This window comes from Spodoptera frugiperda, chromosome 26, assembly GCF_023101765.2.
Source record: "Spodoptera frugiperda isolate SF20-4 chromosome 26, AGI-APGP_CSIRO_Sfru_2.0, whole genome shotgun sequence".
Lineage (NCBI taxonomy): Eukaryota > Metazoa > Arthropoda > Insecta > Lepidoptera > Noctuidae > Spodoptera > Spodoptera frugiperda.
In genome coordinates this window covers 10089655-10110293 of record NC_064237.1, presented here as the reverse complement: position 1 = coordinate 10110293, position 20639 = coordinate 10089655, and the positions used below count along the sequence as shown (strand labels likewise).

General features: G+C 34.2%; 1 protein-coding gene and 1 long non-coding RNA gene across 2 annotated transcripts; both read left to right on the top strand.

Moving 5' to 3' along the window:
* Positions 1 to 2836: 2836 nt before the first annotated feature.
* Positions 2837 to 8428, top strand: LOC118264728 (ecdysone oxidase-like). The gene is made up of 4 exons (XM_035577335.2): positions 2837 to 3023; positions 3898 to 4028; positions 6362 to 6495; positions 6758 to 8428. Exons 1-4 carry the CDS (start codon positions 3016 to 3018, stop codon positions 8318 to 8320), a joined length of 1836 nt encoding a protein of 611 aa, XP_035433228.2. The 5' UTR covers positions 2837 to 3015; the 3' UTR covers positions 8321 to 8428.
* Positions 8429 to 17818: 9390 nt separating this feature from the next.
* Positions 17819 to 20210, top strand: LOC118264692 (uncharacterized). The gene is made up of 3 exons (XR_004782696.2): positions 17819 to 17895; positions 19543 to 19663; positions 19928 to 20210. It is a non-coding gene; the product is annotated as an uncharacterized LOC118264692 (long non-coding RNA).
* Positions 20211 to 20639: the final 429 nt, after the last annotated feature.

Below are 20639 nucleotides of genomic sequence, written 5' to 3'. Positions count from 1 at the left end.
AAACCTAAGTATTCCACATTAGGTGTAAATTCGTGCAACATTTCCGTGCCATAGCTCATCTGTGGCCTGCGTGCACCTCACTCGCGACAGGCTAGAGCTCAGCTCGGCGCAGCATAAATTTTAATCATCCCTAATGTTTCGAAAACATGTTAAGCCGCCAGTTCTCTGTAATAACTCGCGAATATTATTTTGCAATTACCTTAATTGTTGGGATTGAAGATTGGTGATTTCAATTAAATATGGGTTTTTAGTTTGAGATTGATAGTTTTAGAGTATTGTATAGTAGCTTCTATATAGTTTTGCATGTAAAAATAAATGCTTTTAATGCATTTTTTTTAATTTGATTGTAAAATTCAGTAATAACGGGATTTAATGCTTACCTGAAGTCTTCATTACAAATTTTTCCCGACAAATCTAGTCTCAACACTTTGATAAACCTGAAAATAGACCCTTAGGTAGGTATACCTTAAATCATCGACATATTTTGACATATTTTATAATCCCTACATTCTTCGATTGATCTAAAACTAGAGCGTTTAATATTTGACATCTATTGATAAAACCACTTCTACATACAAGGGCGTTACATAACACACCACATAAATGACATCAGCGTATACCCTAAAACCTAGGGGTTCTCAAACTTTTCTTGATTAATGAACACTTTTACTTGTTTCTCTACTCGATTTTCTCATTCCTTTATAAAAATAGTAACTTTTTATTTTTGAAATCAGTAAAGAAGGCCGGCAATGCATCTGTGACTCCTCTGGTGTTGTGGGTGTCCATGGGCGGCGCTGATTGCTTACCATCAGGTGAACCGTCTATTCATTTGCCACTTATTCCATAAAAAAAGTTACTCCTCTCAGTTATCTCCATGGATAGAAGTTTAATTTGAGCTTTATTCGTGGTATTTACTGCACAGAGGTATAGTCTTATCTATTTTTTTCATTTACCGGACCATTATTTGACTTCTGCGGACTATTAGTGTTCCACAGACTATCGGTTGAGAACCACTGCCCTAGAACATTATGTCTCAATCTACTGCTTTCAGTCTAATTAATTAAGACATACACTTGGGTAAACACGGATAAATCGACAACAGTTGAATGTACACGCCACTCGCCTAATAAGATATTAGGGCGTCTCTAATTATAATTATATCAACCGGATTTATGTGAGATGTAAGTGCTTATGTTGATTTTGTCTTAATTGTAAACGATTGGCTGTGGGAATTGATGATTACGTATGAATACTTATAGTTTACAATAAAAATCACTACATAGTATAGAAACAAAGTCGCTTTCTCTGTCCCAATGTCCCTTTGAATGCTTAAATCTTTAAAACTACCTACGCAATGGATTTTGATGCGGTTTTTTTTCGTAGATAAAGTGATTCAAGAGAGAGGTTTATTTTACCATTCCATGCGAAGCTGGGGTGGGTCGCTAGTTTTAATACAAAAAACTAAAATTATGTGCATTTATATAATTACTACGTACATTATTACAAAAATACTACTCGAACTCTTGTTTAAAATTCCAATTAAGAAAGAAAAAGGTAACTCCGACATCGCTTTGATTTTGTTTAAAATATAATTAAAATAATTATTTTCATTAATTACAATCTTTCATTAATTAAAGAGATTTTTGTAATGAACCGTGAAAGGAGTTTTATTCAAAACTTTCTTTAAAGAATTTAAAGTTTAAAATAACTTTGAAAATGTTTAAATTATAGGTCAATGCTTTACTAAACTGATTGACAGTTTGTTGTCATTGACTAATGTCTTTTGTATTGTATTTCAATAATGTGTTTACCTGGGCAGTACAGGTTTCATTCTCTGGTCGTGGGTTATTTTTTTATTTTATACAATAATAATATAACTATCTTTCTTATGTTGACTGACCGCCGGAGGTCTGGGAAAAGTTTGTTTTTCGAAACTTTTACTATTTAGCCTTACATGACTAGCTAGAAATACGTTTTTGCCATATCCACCTGATCATGTTACTCGGAAAACAAAAATTAGTAAAATTATCTACATAATTATATTATAAAAATCAATTTGCTGTTCGTTAGTCTCACTAAAACTCGTGACCTACTGGACCGACTGTCAGAATTTGGCCTTGAATTATTTGTGCAGATGCAGGGAAGATTGGAAAAATTGTTGGAGGCAGTACGAAGTTTACCGGGCCAGCTAATATTCTATAAATATGCTTTAGGTACGTTAGAATGTTATTGGAATATTCTCAGTTGTAGCACTGAGTATAGAAGTGGGCCCGCTATATGGCAATAGGCTCACCTATTATATGAAAAGTGTACATTATAATAGTGGCATTACGTGCCATACCGAGCACCTCTGTCTTCCTCTTCGGGGATTTATTTGGATATAGAGATCTACAAAATAGCCATGATTAGTTTTAGTATGCATTGAGGTCACAAACAGGAAAATCGTAAACAATATATTTTTAATTATTTTTATGATTTAATAACAGCAAAATATTAGGTATGATAGTCAATCTGCTTTGGATGCAGTTTTTATTTTAGTAACAATCAAAACTAATTTATTTTAATTCTTAACATTGATTGTTAAGATAAATAAAATTAATTGTTGTAAAAAATATATCAAAATAACACACAAATCTCCAAAAGCCTCAATTTAAGCAACCTTTTTCGTGTACAACTGATTTTATAACTTATGTATGTCGTAACAAGGTTTAATTTACGTGGAAAAATAAAAACAATACTTTATTCTTCAAGGATAATTAAATTTGTGTATTGTAATTAAGATTTTATGCCATATAAATATAAAGGTTGAATTTCAAATGAGTAAGCATTGTTTTTCCTATCTTTGTGAAACAAACACGTATACTCCAGAAAGCTAATTTTACAAAGTATTTCCTTAGGCTTATATTAATGTGATGTGCTCTTTTTTAATATAAATTGGGAAGATAGTGTTATTTTCTATGTAAACTATATACCTTTGTTGTGATACTCATTGAAGATTAATTTTAAATATTTAAGATGCATTAGTAAGTGACTTTTTTATATTAAACCTTAATATATTTACATTATCGTAGTAACATTATTTTATAAGTTAAGTTCTTGAGAATATTATTATAAAAAATAATTTATTCAACATGAAATGCGCACATTTTGGAAACAAAAAATAAATATTATTTTATCTTGGCTGCATCTCCCATGCCAGTTTTACAACTCTATGGATCACAGAGAAATAAATTTAGTAGTTCCGATTTTTTTTGTTCTTCATATCAATTACTATTACTATAATACAATATTTATTTTGTACTTTAAACGTAAATTAATATTCTAGTATTACGTATCTAATACTGGAATATTACGTATACGTAATATTCCAGTATTAAAAGCAGAAATCATAAACCCAATGACACTCGATCCTGAAACTTCACAATCGATACTTTCTCGATTGTTTGCCACTAATGTCGTCGAAACTTTGTTTTCTTTAATCTAGCCGTCGTAGGTATCAAATAAATTGTTTGCTGTGGCCTTCGCTACATTCTTATTTTTTCAAAACAACACAATAAACAAAGATAGTTGTATGAAAGAAAATAGATAATTGAAAAATTCAGGAAATACGAAATTCGTTCGTGTCTTTGTGGAACTCAGTCTAGGTTACTTACTATTTTTTTTTTAAATGAAAGTTTGCTCACATTGGGATTTTCTTCTATGTCGTGGATGCGTTTATAAATATGTAATTTCACATAATATGTAGACATGTCACCCAGATACAAAACAACAATTTATGAATCTCGTAAAGAGTTGCACCGTGCGGGAATACAACCCGTTACGCGTTAAGCTGCTGCATGTTGCACAGCCTCCAGCTAATGTAGGCAAATAATGTTAATTAAGATTTTGTTTTCACAGTAACGAATGTAGCTGTATGACGCCAACTACTGGTGCTGCTCCGAGCACCTTCTTCTCTGCTGTTCAGTTCGTGATGGCTGCACAATGTCTTATCCGAACCAAAGACTGGCCTGAAGATGCTGAATTACAAGGTTAGTTTATTTGTGTTTAGTAAACGGACCTGTTTAAGTGTATAGTTACTTTTATTTTACAAATTGGTTTTATTGTCCCGTTAGTTTTGACGTATGGTAGTTACATTGTTCCTACATATATATACAATAGATAAATAGTGTATTAGAGATATTGTAAAAAACCTTTTTTTAAAAGAGTAACGATGGAGTTTCTTGCTCGTTCTTCTCCATTCGAAGCTACACTTTGGAACGAGCGCCTAGCTTCACTGACAGACAGACTGACGGACAATTCAATTTGACGTTTCAAAAGTGCCTTATTTAGGATTAATTGAAATAAATGCTTTGACTTTGACTTTGACCAGTAATATTGTCACCTGCTCTTGGAACTGGAGCCTCAGCGATTCGTCAACCCATTCGCGGCTCCGTATCAGGCATCAATCCTACCGGTCTCCATCTTGGTCTGAAGGCTCTTTGAGGCGCACGCGCGTACGCTCAGGTCTGGTCCTAGTCGGGCAGCGAGCTAGCCTTGCTCCCCGTCTGCAGACCCGCAAGCAAGAGTGTAGCCTATAATCTATTATATAAAAATAAGTCGGGTTTTCCTTCCTGACGCTATAACTCCAGATCACACGAACCGATTTCCACGGTTTTGCATTCGATGGAAAGGTAACGGGTTCCGTGATGTTTATAGCAAAGAAAATTAAAAAAAAAACAAGAAAAGAGCAGGTGGCGAAACGGAGTTCGCTGGGTTTGCTAGTATAATATAGACTTTAGATTATTCAACTCTAATTTTTGTATCATAAATCTATACGAATTTTTGTTCTATTCATACTTACATAACTGCAACTAAGATCACTATCAAAATAATTACTGTTTTTTTTTTTATTTATGCTTCTATTGTTACATAAATGAATTGCAAAGAGTATTAAATGACGCAATGTACTCTATAATTATTTACAGATTATAATCACAACAAAATAGGTGTGAGAGAAGTTTTGTAGTTAAAACTTTTTTTTTTATTTTATATGAATAAAATAATTATTTATCGAAATGATAGTTGGTTGACGACATAGTATTTTTGAATTCTATAAAATTTTCGATAATAATTATAATGGAGTTTGAAATAGGGATCGGTTTTCGGTAAACAGTTGATAAACTGATTCCATTGCCAATAATGACAATGCTAGTGGAGAATGTATGACACAGCTGCGTCGCGACGACGTATCGAAATAACGCATTGTACGCCCCATCGGGGTTGCGAAGACGCAACGGAACAATGGAGCCAATCATAAAAAATATATAAAAAACGACGCAACGCAACTGACAAGTGGGACCACGCTCAATGTTTTCAAATCTGTCTCAACCCTACAAATATTTATCCAAGCTCCCTGAGATTTTTCCGTTTTCATTAAACCTCGTAAAGTGAAATCTTGCAATAACTATAAGTTAGCCGAATCGCAAGACTTTAATTCCAGAGAAAAATCTCGGTTCAGCATTCGAACCGTAAGTTACTGAAAAATTCTACGTAGAAAATAATAAAGGATGCAATGAAAACAAACAAATAAATTAGGATATTATTATTATAACAGTTATTCCGTGGTTACTTAATGTTATAATGTGACTTGGTCTATTAAACAACTGGCGAGCTTTTGGCTTTGAGGTAAAACAAGAGAAATATCACATTATAAATAAAATATGTTCACGCCGAACCGAAATAGTATAACTGTATGTACTTAGTTCAAAAACCTGATCTATAACCGGTACCTACCTACATAGGTATTCAATATAAAAGTCTAGTTCCTTTTGAAATTCTAAAGAAAACCTAAGTGTTAACAGGTACTAAGCTACGAAAACAAGAATAATGGTATCGACCTTTTCAATTTTCGCCAAAGCCACAAATCAAGGGCTGAGTTGACCTTTTGCCATATTGTGAAGTTGTCAAAGTAAGTTCGGCTGAGTAAGACTTATAGAATCTGCTGACTTATGGAAGTTTAGCTAGAACGGTCTTATTCGACACAACATGTATAGATATTTAGACTTCTAAAGTTGTACACATATATTTTGACGTCTAAGCTTATGAAAGTGCTTTGTAGTAGATATGTCTAGAAAACTCAGACGTAATAAATATAGTGCCAGAAAATACCATTAGTTTCAAATGCAATTTATTTTAAATGATACACTAATGGTTAGTTCTCTATTTGTGATGATTTTGTTTTCTTTAAAACTAAATAAACTCCAAGATCTTCAGTAAAATATTTCTTATATGACATTGGAACGCTCTAGGCGTGCGTTAAAAACGTCGGTCTAAATAAAGGTAGATTTACTTTATAAATCTAAGGTAAAACTTTTATTTACAGATTCCGAAGAGTTTGACTTCATAATTGTTGGTGCTGGAACAGCTGGCAGTATCTTGGCAAACAGACTGACAGAAATTGAAGACTGGAAAGTACTTCTTGTAGAAGCTGGAGGGGATCCTCCGATCGAAAGCGATGTAAGTTGATGATTTTAATCTCATTACAGTATCTACAGTTGTCTTAACATTTTGCTGTCCCAATCTGTCTTTCTTAAAAAGGTATAATTTAATAACAACATGTTTTAATACTATAGTAGTATAAAAAGTACTATTGGTCTAAACGGCACATGACGTATTCAATACAACTCTAAGTCATATTTCATTGAAGGTTTACATAAAAATATATCACACGTTGTTTTAAATATAATAATAAAGTATTACAAATATGTTTAATTTCCAGATACCGGGGTTGACTGATAGTCTATACGGCTCAAAATTTGACTGGAAATACACAACAGTAAATAATGGATTAACTAGTCAAGCTAATAAAGGCGGGAATATCAAATGGCCTCGAGGTAAAATGCTAGGAGGCAGCAGTAGCATAAACGTTATGGCTCATGTCAAGGGCCATCCAAAGGATTTTCAATCTTGGTACGACGAGGGTAATGAAGAATGGCATCCAGATATAGTCAATCAATATTACCATAAAGCTGAAAGCTTACAAGATCATAGTCTAAAGAAAAATTCTGCAATACAAAATGAATACGGTCAGCATGGTCCTCTTTTAATAAATACTTACAATGTAACTAATACTACATTTCTGGAAGAAATGCTTACTGCTTTTGATGAAATTGGAATGAAACCAGTAGAAGACTTAAACACAGTTCACAATATGGGCTCTGGTAGATTTAGGGTCACTGCCACTGATGGAAAAAGAATAAGCTCCGCAACAGCATATCTCAACCCTGCACGTAATAGGAAAAATTTGAAGGTTGCAAAAAATTCTTACGTAACTAAAATTCTATTGGATGGAAAGACTGCAACTGGAATCGAAATGGATCGTAATGGCCACAAATATAAATTAAAAGCAAAACTTGAAGTTATTGTAAGCGCAGGTACTATAAACACTCCTCAACTACTAATGTTGTCAGGTATAGGACCTAAAAAGCATCTTGAAGAGAATAATATTCCAACTGTGCTAGACTCGCCTATGGTTGGGCAGAATTTACATGATCATACCAATATTCCCACTTTAGTATTTGCCGATGAACCCGAAAAGATGGATGAAACTACAAAAGATATGGAGTCACTTAGATACCTTTATGACCGTAAAGGATATTTAGCATATCATTCTTACCAAGACTTGACCGCATTTTACTCCGCTGACCCAGAAGCAACGTACCCAGATTTTCAAGCGCTCGTATTGTTCCATTATAAAAACGATGGAAGTGTAGAAGAGTTTGCTTCAGGATATGTTAAATCAGTGGAGGATTCAGTATTGAAACTTGGTAAAAATAGAGCAATGTTTCAAGTTAGAATAAGTGTTTTGCATCCTTATTCTAGAGGAAACATATCCTTAAACTCCAATGATCCGTATGATTATCCTCTGATATACTACAACAACTTTAGTGACGATAGAGATTTAGATGCAACGGTTACAGCAATTAAAATGTTTCTCAAAATTGTGGATACGAAATTCTTAAAATCCATTGGTGCTATAACGGGCAGACTTGAGCTACCTGCTTGTGACGGCTATGAATTGAACAGCGATGCATATTTGAGGTGCATTGCTGTAAACATGGCTAGTACCATTTATCATCCTGTTTCCACTGCTAAAATGGGCCGTGATATTAGTAATTCAGTGGTTAGTAGTAGGTTGAAAGTCCATGGCATAGATCACCTTCGTGTTATCGATGCCAGCGTAATGCCCTCTATCACTAGTGGAAATATTAATGCTCCCACTGTCATGATAGCTGAGAGAGCAGCCGATTTAATAAAAGAGGATTATAACAAACTTGCTTAGAAACCAAATACTAGTTGTATTAAATAATAATGTAAGATATTTTGTATGAGACGCTTCTGTAGACTTTTTAGCTTTTAAATGTATATAGATTTATATTAATTGTATAAACAACGTGATTTTTTTACTAAATTATTATAAAAATAGCATGTTTTTGTAGGCTCTATTTTAAGTTTATTATAAATGTATTATTATAATTAAACATCACTATAATTATACTTAATGTATCTGTTTATCTCACCACACAATAGGGTAGATGACTAATTTTTATTTTAATGTCCGTCTTGTAGATTATTTTAAAATATTAGACACGTATTTTTTATTTTCTTACGGAAACAAATACTTTCGAAGATATATCCATTTGAAATATCGCGTGACGTCACTTTAGAGTACGTTTTATACTCTATAGTGACGTAGTTAGCTCCCACTCCTAAACTTTGATTGATTTTATCTAAGTATTGTTATCTTATATGACGGAATAAAAAAATACGTGTCAAATATTTTTTCATTACCTAACTGACGGACTAATTACATTTTTAATTTTCATACGCCGTCATCATCCCTATTATTCATAAATCATAAACAATACACGACTAAATAGCATATTATTATCTGAGTATGAAATCGTATTGTTATTTTTTTTGTTCTATCTTACCCGAGTTCTATTTTAATTTTAAACCGGTTTACTAAACTATTTTGTATTCCCTTCTGACCCATTTTATATTCTAATTATAGTTATTCAGTGATTAACGGTAAACGAGCTTAAGAATCTTAAGCATTCCCTTTTAAACGCTCAAGAGACCACCCAAATGAGTATCTGAAAATAATTTAAACTACCGTACTAAAAATAAACCAGTTGTAATTATTCGCGACTGAGTTCCGGAACTACAGGCTAATCTTTTAACGAAAAACAATACGGTTGGAACGAAATTACGCTGTGCGGGTATTTGAGGTCTCAATTTTAATTATTTCCGTCATTTTGTCGTCGAATTCGTCTGTAGTGGCGCGACGTTGGCAAATAAACAATGTCGGTACATTTGTTCCGAGTATACAGATGTGGCGGAACAGGGCCGTATTTTACTTAGAACTCGGTAACTGTATCAAGGGAACAATTGTATTTCCTTATACCTTTTTTTCTGCAGTCTTGTGCGTGTAAACATCGCAATGGAATCCCTCGAGTGTTATAGTAGACGGAGGAATTAAATCATGAAAATGACGTACAACACTAAATATACTGTAAGATTCATGGAACGATAAAAATGAGTATTTTTAAGATGCCAGTTGGGAAAACCAAACAAAAAGAAGGTACAAAATAGATCGATGTCTTTAGGGAGTACGGCCGTGTTTTACTAAGATAAATTGTGGGTTGATATGACGATTTTATCGGTGGGGCTGGTTTTCATCGGTACCAATATTTTTTAATAACGACTGATGTTCGTTTTTGGGAATTGTTGGCTGTTTTTTTATTTTTTGTAGGTGACTGACTTCATGACAGTTTTTAATGTACAATAGACGTAGACATATTAATGTAAAGAATGGAACAAGTTAAGAATCGTAATATTGTCTTTTGAAAAAAGATATTGATGGCTGATCTGTCTAGTTTGATCCATAAATCAATAAAATATCTAAATTAAAATTCAGACTTATACAAAACTTGTAGTTTAAATTACGTAAGACCTTTTTATTATAATAAGTAAGATCATGTCTCTGAAGAAACTTTCAAATCTTATGTACCAGGCATTGTATTTAACTTAACAAGTGGTTAGGGAGACATTCTTGTTTGTACCTCAAATCTTTTTTCCCTTGAGGCTCAACTTATGGCATTGAACGAAAGATGAAACATAGTTGCCTGTTCTAAGTTCGAGAAGTTATCTCTGTAGTTTGTTTTTGAATTTAAAGTACTTTTTTTAAACGTTTTCCCATACTAGCATTATTTTTTTCTTCTGTGTCGTGGGTGCGTTTACAAATATACAATTTTACACACACATAACGCTCAGACCCAAAAAAACTATTTGTGGATTATTCTAAGAGATGCTTCGTATGATAATCGAACCCGCGACACGTTGCACGACAGCCAGTCACCCAACCACCGACTGCGCGTTTTCATCATCATAATATGATAATAATAGTATGTAGATTTCCTATTTAATTTTGTTTCAAAAGTTCAAGGAAACGAAAAACCCAGTTCTTATGACAAACAGCACTTGACTTGTAGCTTGCATATAATAGACTGGAAAATTAGAATTCTAACACAAATTGTATGGGTTTTTGGGCTAAATATAGCAAATATAGAGATATTTTGTTGAATGAAACTAAACTTACTGTTTAGATATTTCTACTACCATTTATTTGTATCTGACAATGTTTGGCTGTTGTGTTATAAAACGATTGATGCCTTGTTGTTTTATCTTACTGTACTTCATAGTTGTAAGTCACAGCAAAGTGTAGTAATATTATACGTAACATTTATTTAGCTTACTCACATCCAAAATTACCCTCTAATTTCTCGACTTGCGGCCCTGTCTACCAAAAATCGTGTATGCAATTACGAGCACTATTCCTTTACCGCAGCGGCGACATTAGTGTGTACAATTTTGACAGGGCACTAACGAAATTTGCCACAAGCCATGCATGCGACATCGTCAGGGGAAATATGCTTGTTGATTCGTACAAAGAGTTCGTACAGACTTCATGATGAGCAGTTCGTATGCTGTTTTCGTTTACCAGAACCACGCAAACGGCACGAAATTTAGGCACTTCTGTTATGTTCTCATTTCTGTAAAGGCTTTTTTTTAAACCCTGAGAGGACACCCAGCATTTTCATATTTCACTTTTTTTTCAGCTACGACCCAAAACTTATTTGGAGCCTAATACGCTTTTATTTTTAGCTCCCGCAGGTGTGTTACGAGGAATATATAGTAGAGTATAATTTGGTTACTGGCCACCATAATAGTATACGGCATGTCGTAGTTAGCTTCTGTCTTAACAAACGCCGGCTTGTACGAAAATAACACGAAACAAAAGCTTGATATCGCGGTGTCTGGTTTATTTTATTTGCTTTTACATTAAGGCATTTTGGTTTCGTCAGTAATTACTTAAAAATGTTGTTGTTTGTAACCACTACTATGCGGATCGTCGAGTTTAGTTTTGTGGGAAAGTCATGTTTCGGCACGAATGAGCCGGCTCGATCGGAGTGATACCATGGCCTTACAGAAAACCGACGTGAAACAACGGTTGCGTTGTGTTTCGTTAGATGATTGAAGTCTACTCGTTACCAGCTTATACCATCAAAAATTGATTTGTATGTGCTCTTTTATATTAACTATAGCACTGGTTATAGGCAAGTTTCAAACTATCTATTTTAACATCCAAACATTAGTGAACTGTAATACACTCTACGTTCATAATTTTGTTTATCAACACCAACTGGATTATTATTCTAATATTAAATCAACTCACAAATCCGTTCAAATTGTCGAACTAAATACTTAATGAGAAGAACTCGCTAAGAATTCCATCGCAAGAATTTGAGGAATGTTCCGTGGTAGTGGTAAAGTGTCGGTTTTCTCTTAATTATAAGGAAAGGAAGGGTCCGTGTCGCCATAAATCAGGTTTCGTGACGAAAATGTGGCTTTCAAAATAATCTAAACTAACTCATTTAATAATTAACTAATTAATAGCCAACATTACAGAATTAATAAACTTTGTGTTTCGTGCCAGAATTTATCCGTAAAATGAAATTGGAAGCAAATTTTCATCGACTTATATCTGAGATAGCCATGTTTCGGTTTCCAATCAGGAAACACACGGTAAAAAATGAGCAAGTCCCAAGTTGATAAATGACAAAAAAATCTTTTCCATACCTTTGGCGCATGTTGATAAATTGCGTTGTGACGTAGGAGAGAATCTAGTGTGTATTGGGGACGGCATTGGTGATTTCTGTGCAAGATTTATCGAGGCAGGTGTGGCTTGGTCCATCGCAAAATTAAAAATAAAGGCCCCTAAGGAAGATGTTACGTACGATAGTACAAGAATAGGTAAGGTGGTAGACTCAAATGTCGAACACCGCCCGAATTCGAGACATCCGATAGATTTATGCTGCCCTGGTAGTTGGCCATGACAAATGGAGGTGCCTATCGCCGTGTCTGCTATTACGAACATTTAGAATTTATTAGAACTGAAACGAATGGTGGTGGTGATGAATATAAATATATTGCGTGGGTTCCATTCAGTAAATTCGGTGCTATTTTCGACTCAATAGATAAGTTTTTGGACATAGTCTAATTGCATTATAATGGGCTTAAGCGATGACACGACTTTCTTATTTTAAAATTAAATTTGAAATTACCTCAGAATATCTTTACAAGAATTTTAAAATTAACGAATTAATCACAAAAATGAAGATATAATTTTTGACAAGCAAACAGTTTTTTTAAAGTCATTGATTCTATCATTGTTAACAAATAACCTCATTAGTTATTATTCAACTAGAAGTAAAAAATAACAAACATAATAATTAATTACATCATCAGAACAAAACAAGAAAAAAAATAATCATCGCGAAAATCAAACAAAAAGCAATTTGCCGCATCATAAGCATAAAACTAACAAGTGCTGAACACAATAGCTCTTACAAAAACATTTTGCGCGAACAAAGTCACGTAATAACACAGAAGCTATGAGGCATGAACTATTGACATGAGAAAATGAACAACTCCAAGCTGACTTCGGCACCATGCCAAATTTTAATGACGACCGACGCCTCCCGCGGTCGGAAATTATTTGCAAATAAATGTTAGCCTTGACTCTTCGCTCTACAAACTTAATTTACCCTCCCGACTTTCTTACTGACAACCCTACGCTACCGACAGTTCTTACCCTCAAAGAATAAGGCTGAAAATAAAGCAGTCAGTTACTCAACTAGGGATGTCACTGTAAGTAAACTCGTGGTATCTTGGTCCCAATCTAAAAATCGATCAAATATTACGTTCAGATGATTGTACAGTACACCATTAAGTAAACCTAATAACAATTTTCATTATGAATGTATAAAATGAGCTTCGTTTGTCCCTAGACGCGTTTTGGTGTTCGTAAATGTCTTGTTTTTATCGCGGTTAGTCATAACGCCAAGTTTATAATACGTTTTTATACTGATAATGGTAATCCGTAATTTATAAACTTTAGATGAACTGTAGATCATTCTGGTTTAAATTTAGTTAATTATCTAACAATGGGAAAACGTAGTAGGCGTTTTTCATGCATCAATAAAAGCTTTATTTTTGAACATTCTAAACAATGTGACGGTAGAAGAAAATCACGTTTCTTTGGATTTCTATATTTAGCTGACAGAAATTTATTTTTGTACCTCAAAAGAAATTGAACTACTACAAATTGGCCAGGTAAAAAATAATCAATCTCATTTTCAATTCCACTGCGCTGACAGAAACGTCGCATAAACCGTTGATGCGAATAAAAACAGCAATGTATTGAAGATACTTCGAGAAGGTCTTGGATACTTGAATCCTAGTGGGATCTGTAAACGGATTCGGTGACTTGCGAAATAGGAACATACAATTTATTCGTTTACACTTAGGTACGTGCAGCGATTTCAAGATGGCGACATACCCAGCATTCCTGCCTTATTAAAATTGATCGTCCAATGGTATTGAGCGAAGTCAATAAAGTAGAGTACATGAAGAAATATGGGCAAAAGTATTGTGAGAATTTCCTTTTCACATCGTTTTCGTACTTACGCACAAAATATTTTTTTAACAGGTGATGTGACTTTATGAAAAGGCTTCTTCTACACTTATTTTCGTAGTGCCAAAGCTGACTTTTTGTACGTATCGGAAGTTCCACATAGTTACTTCGAATGACAAGGTTTTCGCCAGAATTTTCTTTTTGGGTCTTTATCAAATAAATTATGACAGCTGTGACTTGCTCAAAGGAAATGATGTAGCTTTGGCTTACTGTCAAATCGAATAATATGTATGTGTGAACTAATATCTGCCTGGACTATGACGTTGGTACAGTAATAAATATTGTAACTTCAAAGTACGATTTTATGGATTCTTTTTACTTTTCGGTGTTATTGGAATTTTCAGTTTGAGAAAATGAAAGAAAGAATTTAAGGAAATGTATATTACGCTACGACACACAAATGGCCTAGAACACAGGCAGCTACACCATAAAATTTAAAGAATATTGCGTCGCAGTGCAAAAGGTGAGTACTCAGCTTAATGCCATGGCCTGGGCACGAAGGCTCGAGTCCACGGCGCTGATTTTCAGCACCAACCAGTATGATTTATCATACATCTACATACTATTATAATTATACTGCGCCTACAGTGACGCTGTTCGGAATACACATATTTGATATGGCTTTCAAAATAATTGTTTATACCTGGCTAAAGTAAGAGCAAGCTACTAAAAGATTTATGATTAACTCTTCGTTATTCCTTCCATGTTTGATATCTACATGACAGACAAGTACACAAGCCACGTGTTCGGGACTATTATTTAAATTCTAATACAATTCCAGTTTGGCATTGAAATTCCTAATAATATTCTACCTAAAACGGAACTCAACGATAACTTACCTATGTTTACCTATGTATGTTAAGTAACTTCTATACTCGAACAAATCTATTTTTAACTTTAAATTATATTTCTATCTACGTGATATTACTAAGCATAATAAATTTGAACCAGGGCGGGATATTTTATATGCAAATAGCAGAATAGTTAAGTGGCTTTTGCTATTAAATCGGATAAAACAAGATACATGTGGCGGCAAATTGGAATCCTCTTCCGGAGAAGGAGTATAATAATTATGCTCCTTTATGGTAACATTATGACTGCGCAGTTTTTAGTATTATGAAATTTAATTTAGTATGCCTTTCTTTACCACAGTATAGAGTTACGAGGGGGCAGTACATCAATGGTGATATAGTTTCAAACGTAACTTCTGACCGCTAGGCTCGTTTTGTTTTTTTTTTATGGTATAAGCCGGTAAACGAGGAGACGGATCACCTGGTATCGGTAAATCACCGGATGGTAAGCAATCTCCGCCACCCATGGACACCCGAAATACCAAAAACGTCACAAGTGCGTTTCCGGTTCTTTTGGGGTTGGAAATTTAAGGGTTGTTGGGGGATTGGAGATTTGAATAGAAGGTAATTGGGCCTTTTGTCATTGAACCTCAGTCATACATCGAAACATAACGCAAGCGTTGTTTTACGTCGGTTTTCTGTGAGGCCGTAGGATCTCTCTCGCACCGAAGCATGGCTCTCTCACACTTAACATCAATCTATTCTAGGTCGTTCCTCTCTTCACTCATCCTTATTATTTAGGTACGCGGTACGATATGTTGAAGAGATTCTATATTCCTTTTAATACGTAATTTTCGAAATCATTCTTGTATTATATTTTACAGGATACAACATAAAGTATAAAATGCCTATTTTTAGTACCCTCAATTTAGCAATAAGACAATAAATTCCCGTCACGCTCATAATACTGTTTATTAAGAAATAAAAGCGCAAGTATAACGACGAACAAAGCTGTGTTGTCACAAAAACGTTGAACTGCATACCAACATTTTATTCGCACAATTTTTACGAGACACTTAACACTTTTTTCTTTACTTCGCTATGAGAATGAGAACGAATGCGCCATAGCAAAAATATTCGTTTCAACGACTCTGCTACTGTTGTAAAACAGTCCATTACAATGTAAACAATAATGTCCGCTAAACCAAAGCGCATAAGGACTAAAACTCCTCACCAAACTTTTGTTTCCAGCTGGATATTTTGAGAACACGCAAACGATACCTATTAACGTTCTAAAATCAACAGTATAACTTTTAATGGGCAACATAAGACCAAATTAAAGCTGAGCCAATCAAAATTCTCCCTAATACACGGGGAACGTTCGAAGCAATACAAATGTATTTTATGGGCTCTCAAAAGTCAACAATCTTTTATTAGAAGAGGCCAGATTGCAAGGAAAAGAATTTCTTCAGTGATTTTTAACCTGGTTGAAATCAGCAACTTCGACTCAGTTTTTTCCTAAATTATTGCACTAGCATTTGATAAAAAGTTTTATGTGTGTGCTATGTGTTATTCCAGACCATAATTTAGCACTATTTCAAATTTGATTCCGATCCCTTCAGCTTTCTGAAGTGATTGAGTAACAAACAAACACACAAACTTACAAACATTCGCATTGTTGATATTACTAAGACAGTTAAACCTGTATATGTCTCATCGTAATGGTCAGAATTTTACTAAATGGTTATCAAGTCAGGTTATATATAAATAACAAGAAAGTATATCCACTTTCTCCATCAAAATAGTGGTTCTGTTATTTAATCACATTTACGTCACTCTCAACTAGTCATACGCATACAGCTAGTCATACGCATATCCTGTCTGATGGATATTCGGCACGTCTAGCGGGCATATCAGCCAGTGTTTGGCAAACTGTAGGCTAATATCTGCCCACAATCTGCCATTTACAATCCAGTTAGAGGCCCAGAACATACAATAACAATTTACTGGCCTTTAAAAATAAACCGTATACAAAGATGAAATCCAGATGAAATAAGTATGTTGTACAATGATTTTATTGTAACTTTCGTGAGACATACTAAATTAATTATTATGTTATCGGCTTACTCACGTAACGTTTTGACGAGGAACTCGACTAGTTTCAAGCCATGCTAGAGGCTCATATTCATGAGCAGCATTACGCAACACACGACGCGGCGATTGTCGCACTGCTACCATCATCATCGTCATGAATATGAGCCTCTAGCATGGCTTGAAACTAGTCGAGTTCCTCGTCAAAACGTTACGTGAGTAAGCCGATAACATAATATGTTGTACAACTTAAAAATTAAAACAATAAAATAATAAAAAACAAAAACTCCCTCCATTAGGCGTCAAAGTACTCGTCCGCATCACTGTCACTGGGAAAAGCTCCCGGAACACGAGACTATTAAAAAAAAAATTAGTCTTTATTTATTTGCATTGAAAAGGGTGCTCATAGAAGTGCTAAAAAGTAACCTTAACACCACATTGGTTCCGGAGCTGCGAACTACCTAGTGGGTTTTCCGGGGCTCCGGCTCGAAAAGCAGGAGTAGGAACAGGGTGGTTTCTAGTCAGTAAGGATCTGACACTCCCTTTCGCCTCACCCAAGGCGGGAGAAGACATTGGACGATTTTCTCCCCTTAAAAGAACACCACATTGGTATAAAGCCATTCCAAGTAAATTAAGAAAGTATTAAGATTACAAAGGACAATAAAAAAGACACATTTTTAATAAAAAACACACGTAACTCAAAACGTTTTCAAGTTATGACTGAGTTTAACTTCAAACTGCTCAGTTTACGAGGACACATGCTTACAACCTTTTATTTTTCCCAGCAATAAAATGTAACAAATCAAATATTTTCGATGCGTTCGTTCAACCGCTGTTTTTATGGCCACTATAATTTACATGAAACTATAAAACCGACCGAGAACGTACGAAACGGTTACAACTCGACTCATATATTTTAAACAAGATGTTTTACTTGTATATGTAGTATATTGTTTGATTTTGCAACAATAACATATTGGAAATATTTGAAACAATAGAACAATTTATTTGCTTGAAAGAATAATAGATTATGTGTTGCGGAATTAATATTTATTACCGTACCTATATAGTTAATCTTTGTCTATATTTTTCTTCCCCTTTTTTATACCTTTATTTTATTTTTATTTTTTTGAGTGAGGAATCCGTCCAATAACTTCTCCGAGGGAGTGTCAGACTCTTACTGACAAAAAATTACCCCGTTTCTACTCCTGCTTTTCGACCCGGAGCCCCGGTAAACTCGCTAGGTAGTCCATAGCTCCGAATCCTTTTTTATACCTAGTAGGCATTATATTGCCATGAACAGGGCATAATTGTTTTGAACTTCAAATGTACATTAACACATCACTTAAAAGCGAATTAAACGCTTACATTTCATTAAAATTGTAACGATTTCGTGAATAACCTGCTTTTTTATAATAGCAACATAACACTGTTTCGCTTAAAAAAGTTCGACGGGAACTTTTCGTTGTTTACAACAGTTTTTAAACAACTTTGGGAAATAGGTAATTATCCATATAAAATTATACCAATGTAAACAAAAAACTGTTTTCAAGTATTGATGTGGTGGAACGAAAAAAACAAAAAAATTATAGGTATTATTTTTTTGGCTTACTGACGTAATTATTTGACAAGGAACTGGGCTAGTTTCAAGCTATGCCTGAGGCTCATATATTCATTAATTTAATAATAACTAGCAAACCCGGTGAACTCCGTTTCGCCACCAAACATTTTCCCTGTTTTTCTGCTATTGTCTTGAATTTTTTCTAGAATTTTCTTTACTATAAACCTCACGGACTATTTTCCAATTAAGTATCATCTTATACACAGAGTATACGTAATTTGAATGAAAAGCCATTCATTTCGAGCACATAATAATGAACTGGTTCATTAATAAAATCACTCATTCTTTATATCAGATGTCTTTCTTTGAGGAATAAAGCTAATTAAATTAGTTCCGTAATTCAGAACATGTCATTCCGCTTTCAGAATCTAATTAACTTCTAATCGGCTTTCTGTCAAACTGATATAAAATTTGATTTATTTTTTTCTTTGAAGTTGCCATGTTTTTGTGAATTTTATTTCCTTGGATGTTTACTGGTGTGTTTGTGTAGGCAATAATTTCGTTTAAGTTATGGTATATTTTTTTTTTATACTGCACATTTTATAATTTAACCAATAAAAAATACACTAGACCAACGAGGTCGTTGGTCTAGTGTTCGCAAGTGCGAATGCCGGACAAGAGGTCTCGGGTTCGATTACTGTCTCGTTGTTTTCGGTTTTTTAAACATTTCTCAACAGTAGCATGGAGTCTAGAATTGTGCCCGGTATATGGCAATAGGCTTACCCCCTATTACATGGGACTTATAACACAAATGGGGAAAAGTACACCCGTACATTGTACATTGGCATTACGTCGGCAATGTGCACCTCTACCTACCTCTTCGGGGATAAAAGGCGTGACGTTGCATAGTTTAGGTATGTTGATGTCCAATTACAAAAAAAAAAAACATTTATTTGAACATTATTAGACTTTAATTTAAACGACCTGCATCAACGAAATGAGATTTATTTTTCTCTCAACAGAAATAGGAAAGGACCGAATAATTTAAATTGCCAAACAAGAATGAGACCGTTTTGGACCACAAATAAGATATTTACTAAATCGTCGGGACCCTACTTATCCTCAAATTTACTTACCGTGAAGGTAATCAATTCGAGACTGCGGAGTCCTTGGCATACAAACGTTTTTTACCCAACTTTGAACAAGATCTCTGAAGCGCAAAAAAGAAGCATTAACTACGTCACGAAGTTTTGAAGTCAAAAAACGACAACTGACTTTTATATCCCGAGTTCTTAGGTCACATAAAGTACTATTATGGCTTCCAGAGTCCATAATCATGACTATAACGATAATACTTAACATTTATAGTAAATTTGTAGTCTTGATAGTTGTGTGTTTTCTTTCTAGCAAAAACAAAAAAATATTCTGTCGTTACGAGAGATAAGACAACAATAAAATAGTTACTAACAATAGAAAATAATGACGCAGTGCAGACAAAAGAAAATAAATTCATCTGTAAGTGAATGTGGGCTAAATAAGTGGATAGGACCCTAAACTAATCCGCGGTCTACCCGAAACCTAATTTGTTAAGCTAATAAAGACTACCCGAATTCGGAACTAGACACATTCGCTGAAGATTTACCAACTAGTTACATTACTTCACAAGTGTAAATAATAAAGCATTTTTGTATCCGAATAAAGAGCGCCATTTTTATTTTCCACCAGGACATTTACTTCATTAAATCCCCTCTATACAGGGCTGTATATTTTTTATTTTATGACTACATTCGGCCGTAAAAGTAAAATGAAGGCTTTTTGACCTTTCATGCCATTCCTGTTGCGTCTTTTTTCGATTTCGACTCTTTTAAATGAGAAAAAAGGGTGTTTTATTTGCTAATATTCCCCAAAAAGGTCCGGTTTCTGAGTTACTGGCTTGTTACTTATGTGTTTTTTCTAATTTGAATAAAGAACAATGTTATGATCATTTTTGTTTGTATTCACATACAAAGCTCTTGTGAATGTCTTTGTATATTATAAAGCTTTTTTGTTTTCTTTTCTAATATTTTCACCTTTAGATATACGAGTAAGCAATGTTTATGTTATACGAGTAGAATCTCTT

Coding starts and splice junctions, on each gene's coding strand:
- LOC118264728 (XM_035577335.2), top strand. Junction 4,029..6,361: donor TGAAGATGCTGAATTACAAG/GTTAGTTTATTT, acceptor TTTTATTTACAG/ATTCCGAAGAGTTTGACTTC. Junction 6,496..6,757: donor ATCCTCCGATCGAAAGCGAT/GTAAGTTGATGA, acceptor TTTAATTTCCAG/ATACCGGGGTTGACTGATAG.